A 10,044-nucleotide genomic window follows, 5' to 3' on the forward strand; every position below is an offset into this window, starting at 1 on the left:
TTTTTTTTATGATTATTAAAATCTTTATTCGATCATAGAAATTCTACTTTCTGCATGTTTTTTTTTTTTTGCTGAGTAATTAAAAAAATAATACTATACTATTTAGGGTGAAAATTTTTTTAACTTTTTGATCATCAATTGACAATTATTGAATAAAAAAAACACGCTTTCACCTTTTTTTTCCGGAGTTTTTGATTTACGTAATAAAATAATGACTATGTATAATTTTAAACTCTCAATTGTCAAAAAAAAAAAAAAAAAAGAAAATTTAAAAAAAGACAAACAAAAAAGATTTATGAAATGGCTTTCTCTTTTCTTTTTTTTTCGCACGTGTAAAAAATTTTTTTTATAACTCACCTCGGGTTTTTTTTTTTCCTGTCGTGTAGATGGCCCAAGAAGTTGCTATACAGCCTAAATACAATATTCCAAGGATGAAATCTGTTGAAAGAATTTCTAAATTGCCAGCTGTAGAACAAACAGTGGATATGGCAAATAATCTGTATGTCAAAGTAAAAGACACAAACAGTTTAGTTAAAACCGTATTGACAACAGCAGAAACAACAGGTGTGAAATATTTTCTTTTGTTTTATTTTTAACTTTAATAAATTTTATAAAAAAAATTTACCATAAGATCTCCATTTTAAAATTTTAGTTAAGGGAGCTGTTGATATAACACTTCCGGTAACGTCTAAACTTGAAGGACCCATAAAAATGATGGATTCTTTTCTATGTTCGAGTTTGGATTTTGTTGAAGATAAAATTCCAGCTGTAAAACTTCCTCTGGACAAGGTAAGGATTTTACTTTGAAATGATCTTTCTAGAACAAAAATTATTTTCTCAAAGATTCATGTACAAGATATCAACTGATATTCTTAAGTGGTCTAATTAATTTTTTTTTAATCTGAAATTTTATAAATAAAAATTATTTAATTTTTTTTATCTAATCGTAAATCTGAAAATTGAATATCCAAGATATATAAAAATAAAATTTTTGCTTTGATTTCGTTTTAAGTTTTATTATAATATGAACTTTGAGCCAGACAAATGAGTCACAAGTAAAAATTTACCGTAAATACCAATAACGATTAAAAAATATTACGTATAAGTTAGTTCGTCATTGAATACATGTGAAAAAAAAAAAAAAAATTCCTATTAATAAATAATAATAATTTTAGGAAAATAAAAAATTATTTAAACATTTAATGATGCCAAGAACGAAACGTAAGAGTAAACAATTGACAAAATACATGAGAAGAAAAAATTTTGGATATTGGACTTTTTAATATTTAAATTTAAATCTTAAAAACAAATCATTAAAATTCAAAATATAATTTAAAAAAGTTTCAAACGAATTGTATAAATTATTAATAATAATAATAATAATTACGTATAAATAAGGTTTTTTTTTAAAACTTTATTTTCTATCAATTTTTCTTATCATTTAAGGTCGAAATGGTCGAATAAGATCAAATGCCAATATCAAACACACTCAAAAAAAAAAAAAAAAATTTTTTAAAATGATAAATAAATAAATAAACAAACGTCGCAATTTAATATAAAAAATGAAATTTTTTTAGATGTATCAAAATACACGGGATTCATTGTATACCATTCCTGGAGTTAAATGTGCTTGTCAAGCTGGAGAACAAGGTGTTAAAAAAGCAGTAGAAATTGCTTATGGAGCAACTCAATACGGAACTCAAAAACTTAAAGATGTTAAAGATTCATTAAATTTACCATCATTAAATTCTGAAGGTAATTTTTTAAAAAATGTTTTTCTAACTCGAAAATAAAAATTAATTAAAAATGTAAATATGTATATTCTTGTAAGCATCTTTGGAAACAAACAAACAAACAAACAAATTTTTATGGGGTATTGCGTGCGGTTGCGGTTTATAAACCTGTTTAAAATTAACGCTTTTGCTTTTTTTTTTTTTTTTTTGTAAATAAAAAAAGAAAATACGAATTCATCATTAAAATTATAAATTCAAATGTTATAAACTTACCATTATTTAATTTTACTTTGAAACAACAATGTCATTTTCTATTATCCCCTCCAAAAAATTAGTCGAAGATGTTGTGACGAGCAAGTAAAAAAGGCATTTTACATATATATATAAATTTTGAAATGTTTTTGTAGAATTTTAAAAATGATGAAAGAAAAAAGAAAAACTCGGTAGATTTGTAATAAATTTCCCATTTTTAGATTCTAAAACCGCATTTGCTGTACAGTATACGCTTGCCACCGGGCGATTGCTTTCTATGTTGTTTTCCTGGTTGTGGATATTAAAACCTCACATACCTGAAAAAAAATCCCAACAATCAGTTGCGGACAATTCAATCATTGATAAAAAAGAATCCGAAGAAAATTCAAAGGCTAATTCTTTTGGTATAAAAAAAAAGGCTCACGCGGGTAAGATAATAGTAGTGTTGTTGTTATTATCATTAGCCTAGGGTACATGTAAAAAATGATAAGGAAGGAAGGAAGAAAGGACGATAGCGTAAGGGAATTTTTTTTTTTTTTTGAGGGGGTTAGGGAGGGGAGAGGAGGGAGAAATGGTTTTTAACGCTCGGTCAAATAATGATCAATGAAAAAAAGTTAATTTTTCTTTTTTCTTGCTCGTTTCCTTTTTAATCAATGTCTCAATGATAAATACTTCCTAAATTTTTTTTTTTTTTTTGTAAACTCACTGATAAATCGTTTCCCTTTTTTTTTTCTTTATCATACAACAACGATTGAACCCTTTTTCCGACAGGCAATAATTTAATAATAATAATCATTGTAATTATAAATAAACTCTACCATTCATCACATTCCCCCCTCCCCTTCCCCCCTATTACATAACTATTTCAAATGAAGATTTTGTATTTTCATGTTTTTACTTGTTTTTGTTTTGGTTCGAGTTAAAAAAAAAAAAAAAAAAAAAAAAAGGTTTAAGGTGAAATAAAACAATAAATAATTGGCATTTTAAAATTACTGAAAAAAAAACAATGGCGAAAGTTTTCGTTATTTAAATTATACATAAATATACTTAAATGATTTTCACATTAATCATTAGATAATATTGATAATTATTTGTAATTTTTTTTTTTTTTTAAATTTTTTTTTAGGAAATGAAAAAAAAAATCATCACTTGCCGAATCACACAAAAAGCGAATAATTTAAATCCCGAATGGAATTTTCATAACATTGAAACGGAAAAATCAAGCATAAATATAAAATAAAATTTAAATATAAATTTTGAAAAAAAAAAAAAAAAAATGGCGTTCGAATGAAAATAAAAAATTTAAATTAAAAAAAAAAAAATCCCATTTATCGCGTCACATATATATATATTTTTTTTTTTCTCACGGTTTAATTTTGACTTTAAATAATTTCAATAAGTTTTTTTTTTTTTTATAAAATTAATTTTGATATTTACATTAATTTTATTTTAATAATTTTTTTTTAATTATTTTTTACAATTTAAATCCCAATAAAGGCCAAAAAAAAAATTATTTTTTAAAGATTTATTATAATTTTAATAATATTTAAATTAAATTTAATTTTTTTATTTGTTTGTTTGTTTTAAATCAAAATTATTATTATTATTTTTGTATAAAAGCACTAAAAAAAGGCACAGTTTTTATTATATTTTATTAAGTAATATGTGAAGCTTTATTGTGTTTATATGTTTAATATATATATTTTTTTCTGTTATAATATAACATTTATATAAATAATTAAATAAGCATTTTAAATAAATAAAAAAAAAAAGATTATTTTTTTCTTTTGTAAAATCAATATTTGAAATTTATATTAATAATCTTATAGAGGAGTGGCTTTGGTTAATTATTTTTTATATACATATATATATATATATAATTTTTTAAATAAAATTTTGAATTAAATTTGTATTGAAATTATTTATTTAATATTTCATCGTTCTCCCCCCCCCTGTGTGTGTGTGTGTGTGTGTGTGTAAAAAATTTTGTCATTATTAATAATTAATAGAGAATCTATTATTATTATGTTTTTATTTAGTTATTCAACCTTGAGATACAGTGGCGGCAAAATAGTGTATTAAAAATGACAATAGTAACCTCGTTTATTGAGGTTGAATTTGAAATCAATAAAACATTTGTAATTAAACCTAAAAAAAAAAAGGCAAAATGTTATTAAATATTTTATTAAAATAATTTTGATTGACATTTAAAAAATTTAATAAGTTAAAATAATATTCGTTTCCTTTCCCGAAAAAGTTGCTTTATTTATTACTTTCAAAAAAAAAACCACTTTGTTTTTATAAAGTTTTAAAATGGCTGAAAAGTGTGAAACTGTAGAAAATCTTAGTAATAATGTTAAAAATATAAATATAAATAATAAAACGAATGAAAATGAATCGTTAAATAAAAATGTAATTTGTGAAAATAATGATAATAATACTGAAAAATGGGGTATTCCTCTACAGGATTTATATAAATTGGGTTTAAAATTTTATAAAGGTATTATTTTTTTAGATAGAACTTGTATATAATTTTTTTACAAAATTTGTTTTTTTTTTTTTTTTTTTTCCTTTTTTTTGTTCCTTTTTGTTATTTTTAAATAAAATAATGAATGTAAAGTTTTTTTACTTTTATTTTTTTCTTCAAATAAATATAATTATTTAAAATTTGAATGCAATTATTTCATTTTACATTACTTATTGGTAAAAAAAGGCCAAAATTTCTTACAGAGTTTATTATAATTTAATTTTTTTAAAATAATTATAAATTAGTTAATTTAATTTAATTTAAAATAAAATATCTTTATAAATAATAAAATGGTTCCCTTAATTTTAGGTTATTAAGAGTTGCACACCGATATAAATGTTAATTAACATTTTTTTATTAGTACCTTAAATTTCAGGTTTTTATTTAAATGAAATTTTAAATCTTTACTAATTACATTTTGAATTAAACATAATAATAAAATGTTAATGTTTAAAGCAAGTTTGTACAAAATGTAAAATGAAAAGATTTGCTATAATGAATAGTATGAAGTTAGTTGGTTAAATTTCATTCAATCTTTTTCATGCAAAAAATTACTATTTTGTTATAAATTAAAAATTTTTCTCTAATTTATTGTTAAAAATTATTAATCAAACTAATAATAATCATTAGAATTTATTTTAAAATGAAAGCATATAAATGATAATTTTTTTTATTTCGAACAGATAAAGAAGGGAAAGCGATAAACCTTTCGTACTTAAACAAATTAAGGTTGGTTGCACTCAGTCAACAAGTTAGTCAAGGTCCTTTTAATTTAAAAAAAGCTTCACCGTTAGGAGTTCTCGATGTAATTGGTAGAGACAGAAGGGATGCTTGGCAATCCTTAGGGAACATGACCAAAGATGAAGCTATGACAGAATTCATTGAACTTTTAGATAAACTATGCCCATTATTTAAACCCTTTGTTGAAGCTCAAAAAACAGATATAGAAGAAAAAGCTAAATTTGAAGAAGAAAGAAAAAAACAAGAGATGATTTTGGAAATGGCTAGGCAAGAGGAATTAAAAAAAGCAGAAGAAGAAAAGGCGATTGCAGAAGAAAAAAAACGACAAATTCAGGATGCTTTGAACGCTCATACATTTCAACCATTCAAGGCATACGCTGAAGAACAATATCCTGGAAATCCTGAACAGGTTAAAAAAAAACTTTTAATATTTTTATTTAGTAAGTAATAAGGCTTATGTAAATTAGTCAAATTATTTAATATTTGTAGCAAGCAATTTTAGTAAGGCAACTTCAAGAGCAACATTATCAGCAATACATGCAACAGTTAATGCAACAACAGCATCAAGCTGTTCAAACAGTAAATAATTCATGTACAGAAACAGAATCAGAATCAGGTGCAGTGGGTGTTAATGAAAATGTCGATAATGTTAATGAGTTAGATGGTTAGTAAATAAATTTCCATTTTTTTTTTTTCCTTTCAATAATTTGACCTAGATAATTTATTTATGGATTTTTATACTTTGACTACATGTAAATTTTTTATGTTAAGATGAATTACCTAGAATATCACCTCCTTCAATGTGGACAAGAAAGGACATAAAAGATTTTAAAGAATCAATTCGTAAAGAAGGAGGAGATGCCATCATTAAAGTTGGACACGGAGAAACTGTCACAGTAAAAAAATTTTTTTAAATTTATTTATCTAAAAAGTTTTTTAAAAAAAAAAAAAATTACTCTTCCTAGTTATTTCAAAGAAAATTAAATTTTTATATTTGATTCCAGGTTCGAGTTCCAACACACGAAGATGGAAAATGTTTATTTTGGGAATTTGCAACAGATAGTTACGACATTGGATTTGGAGTGTATTTTGAATGGACCAAATCTCCGACCAATCAAGTTTCAGTTCACATTCAAGATAGTGAAGATGAAGATGATGATTTGGAGGATGATGATGATTTAGATGATGATGAAGGTAATTGGTTAAAAATTACTCATTAGATTATAATACTCTCTCTCTCTCTCTCATGTGGGTACCTTTTTATTTTATTTTATTTTTTTTTACTAAGAATTATCATTTTTTTAGTTTTGAAAAAGATAAAAAAATCAAAATCAATAAATACCCAGTTTTATACACAATCCCATTGGCATTTGCTTAATGAGCCCAAAAATATTAAACGTTTTTGGATCCCGTACATAATCGCAGGTTTTATGTAATGTACAATTTAAAAATGTTTAAATGTTAAAAATTAAATGTAAGAAAATACAAATTTTGCTGTGTGAGAAAATAAGTCATAAATTTCATTTAAAAAAAAAAAACAAACGAAACGAAAATTTTCCATACTCCGAAAATCATAGATTTATATTTTATTTTTTTATTCATTTTTTTTTTTTTTTTTTTAAAGATTATTCAGAATTTGCCACATGTGAAGATATCGAAAAGGGATCAAAATTAAATAAATTGAACGATGGTAAAGATAAACCTTTACTAAGCGCCATCGTACCTATTTACAGAAGAGACTGTCAAGATGAAGTTTATGCAGGGTCTCACGTTTATCCCGGAGAAGGAGTTTATTTATTGAAATTCGACAATAGTTATTCCCTTTGGAGAAGTAAAACTTTATACTACAGAGTTTATTACACGAGGCAAACTTATAATTTATAAAAAAAAAAAAAAAAAAAAATTCAAATAAACTTATTAAAGTTCACATAAAAAAAAATTTTATGTGAAAAATTTCATAATTTAAAAAATTTTTCGTAGCTGTAAAATAAATAATAATAATAATAATAAAAAGGAAAATGTAATGTAACTTTATCTGAATTTCTGTTCGCTCGCTTCGATTTATTATTATTATTATTATTTTTTTTAATGATAATAATTGCAAGCCTAATATTTACAGATAAGTTTAAATTTGTTGATACAAAAAAAAAAAAATCTCTCGAGGCAAACCAAACAAGATAAACTTGAGAAAGGGAAAATTATTTAAAAAAAAAAAAAAAAAAAAAACGATTTCAAATAATTTTCTTATGTATTCATTCATTTCAGTGTATCTCAAAAAAAAAAAAAATTATTTATATATTTAAATATATTATTTAAATTTACGAATGATTTATTGTTAAAATAAAAATTATTGTTTAAAAATAAATTTTTAAATATTTATTCAAAAATAAAAAAAATTTTTTTTGAACCCATTTAATGATTGATTCGAAACAGCTTTTTTTTTTTTTTTTAAGGATTTTTTAAAAAAAAAAAAAAAATAAAATAAATGAAGTGTTTTGATAAAAAAACATTTTGACCCTTGGTTCAAAGGTCTTTAACAAAAATCTAAAATGCTACTTAAATATTTCTTTCCACGTTCTCATAGCACTTGTTGTTCTAATATTTTTCAATATTCAATTATCAATTAAATGTGACTTGTATACAAATCAAAACGTTTTCAAATTTACATTTCAGTAGTTTATTTACAAATTAAAATTAAAAAAATTGTAAATAAATCAGGTAATAAGTACAATTTATGTATCAAAAACAAAAAAAAAGCTGTTTTTATGAAAAATTTAAATGGGATTTAAATAAGTAAATTGTAAGAAATTATTTTTAGTTTTGTTTTGATTGTTATTATTATTTTATCATTTTTTTATTCAATAGTTTAAATTTTTTTTAGGTTAAAAATTTGTTTTTTTTTAAATCAGTGCAATTGCTTCATAATAGAAAAATTACAATGCTATGTAAAGTTATAAATGGAGTTTTTTTACATGAAACAAAATATTTAAGTCAAAAATGGTTTTCAAGCAAATCGTTTTACCCACAAAATTTAAATGGAAAACTAAGCATTATCGGAGTTCCCTTCGGTAAAGGTCAAGTACGTTTATTATTTAATGAACAAAAAAATTTTTTTTTTATGTGTGTACTAAAAACAGGAGCGAAAATTTTTTGATTTTCAACGTTCAAGTTCATTACTTATATTGCTAGGTGTACATGTACATTGATCTCACACTAATACATTGATAATTGAATCTGAACTTTCAGAAGAAACAAGGAAAAACAGAAGATGGATTGAAAATGGCACCTGACTGTCTACGACAAACTGGTTTTATCGATATATTAAAAGACCTGGGTAACATTTATTATTAGAAATCGAATATAATTATTCGAATTAAATAAATATAATGAGGGACAAATATACATAAGAGAAAAAATTGATTCATAAATTTGTTTAAAATAAATAATAAATGAAAATTTATTTCAGGTATGGACGTTGAAGACCTAGGTAATATAACGTATGAACCGGAAGTCGGCCTTCAACATGAGAATATGACAAATCTTGATCATTTTGCTCCTTGTGCTCTGCAGGTAAAATAAATTAAACCTTCGATCCCTGTTCAAGACGCGGATGAATAACTATGACGTACAAAAAATATTTTTCGCCCTTTACCGACACGTACATTGTTGTAATTTTTATTTTATAAATTACTAAAAACATAACCTAAATTTTTCAAATAACTTCAAATGTAAAAAATTTACAGGTATCTAATTGCGTATCGAGTGCTTTACAAGACTGCAGAGCGTGTTTAATGATGGGAGGAGATCATTCTCTGGCTACCGGTTCAATACATGGACATATAAGCGTTGCCGGTATTATTTAAATTTTATTTTCATATTGAATTGAGATGAAAATTAAACGAATGAATACATAAATAAAAATATTTAAAATATTAGGACCGCAAAATGTTGGTGTCATATATATTGACGCTCACGCCGATATAAATACGGCTTCAAGTAGCTTAAGTGGAAATATACATGGTATGACAGTGGCAATGCTAGCCGAAGAATTACGAAAGTTTTGGCCAAATTCTCAAGTTCCCGGTCTTGAATGGTTAACCCCGTGGTAAATTATTAAATTAAATAAATATTGAAAAAAATAAAATTTTTGAAAAATTATTTCACTTTTTTAATTAGTTTGCCATTAGGTAATATCGCCTTCATCGGATTGAGGTCTGTAGATCCGGAGGAAACGGTATTTTTGGACGAAAATAATGTCGCGGCTTACACAATGGAAGATGTTGAAAATTATGGATTACATAAAGTATTGTGCGAAGCAATAAAAAGAGTAGACCCAAATGGAAATAAATCAATTCATCTGAGTTTCGATATAGATTCGTTAGATCCCCTTGAGGCTCCCTGTACGACCGTGCCAGGTATTTATTCGTAAATACTTTTTAAAAACATTGTTAATATGTTAATATGTTAACATAATTAATATGTTTTAGTACGAGGTGGTTTAACGCTTAGAGAAGGGATTAAAATTGGAGAAACTTTATGCAGGACGAAAAGGTTATCTGTCGTTGATTTCGTAGAGGTAAAAATTTTATATAAATACTCTTAATAACTGTTCATTTAAGTCTAAATTAGTAATTTTTAGGTATAAATTTTGAACCTTTTTTTTTTATTATTCTATAAAATTAGGTAAATCCTCCTCTAGGTAGTGAAATTCAACGACAGACAACATTGGATGCAGCCTTTCATGTTCTTTTGTCAGTGTTTGGATATTCCAGACGTGGAAATCCAAGATGA

At 24.2% G+C, this 10,044-nt stretch overlaps 4 protein-coding genes across 4 annotated transcripts; all 4 read left to right on the forward strand.

Annotated features, from left to right (window-relative positions):
• Positions 1 to 386: 386 nt before the first annotated feature.
• Positions 387 to 867, forward strand: Phum_PHUM299200 (adipophilin/perilipin, putative; the record flags this gene model as incomplete). The annotated part of the gene is made up of 3 exons (XM_002427107.1): positions 387 to 564; positions 653 to 789; positions 844 to 867. 3 exons carry the CDS (start codon positions 387 to 389, stop codon positions 865 to 867), a joined length of 339 nt encoding a protein of 112 aa, XP_002427152.1.
• A 710-nt stretch (positions 868 to 1,577) lies between these two features.
• Positions 1,578 to 2,454, forward strand: Phum_PHUM299210 (uncharacterized protein; the record flags this gene model as incomplete). The annotated part of the gene is made up of 2 exons (XM_002427108.1): positions 1,578 to 1,755; positions 2,207 to 2,454. 2 exons carry the CDS (start codon positions 1,578 to 1,580, stop codon positions 2,452 to 2,454), a joined length of 426 nt encoding a protein of 141 aa, XP_002427153.1.
• Positions 2,455 to 4,298: 1,844 nt separating this feature from the next.
• Phum_PHUM299220 (uncharacterized protein) lies at positions 4,299 to 7,434 on the forward strand (the record flags this gene model as incomplete). Its single annotated transcript, XM_002427109.1, has 8 exons — positions 4,299 to 4,485; positions 5,196 to 5,662; positions 5,743 to 5,917; positions 6,025 to 6,149; positions 6,258 to 6,447; positions 6,559 to 6,678; positions 6,878 to 7,084; positions 7,373 to 7,434. The coding sequence occupies 8 exons, from the start codon at positions 4,299 to 4,301 to the stop codon at positions 7,432 to 7,434; spliced, it is 1,533 nt and encodes a 510-aa protein (XP_002427154.1).
• Positions 7,435 to 8,191: 757 nt separating this feature from the next.
• Positions 8,192 to 10,044, forward strand: Phum_PHUM299230 (Arginase, hepatic, putative; the record flags this gene model as incomplete). Its single annotated transcript, XM_002427110.1, has 8 exons — positions 8,192 to 8,332; positions 8,500 to 8,587; positions 8,720 to 8,823; positions 8,997 to 9,105; positions 9,190 to 9,358; positions 9,430 to 9,668; positions 9,741 to 9,829; positions 9,937 to 10,044. 8 exons carry the CDS (start codon positions 8,192 to 8,194, stop codon positions 10,042 to 10,044), a joined length of 1,047 nt encoding a protein of 348 aa, XP_002427155.1.

The sequence above is a fragment of the Pediculus humanus genome, genomic scaffold (genome assembly GCF_000006295.1).
Source record: "Pediculus humanus corporis 1103172107682 genomic scaffold, whole genome shotgun sequence".
NCBI lineage: Eukaryota > Metazoa > Arthropoda > Insecta > Psocodea > Pediculidae > Pediculus > Pediculus humanus.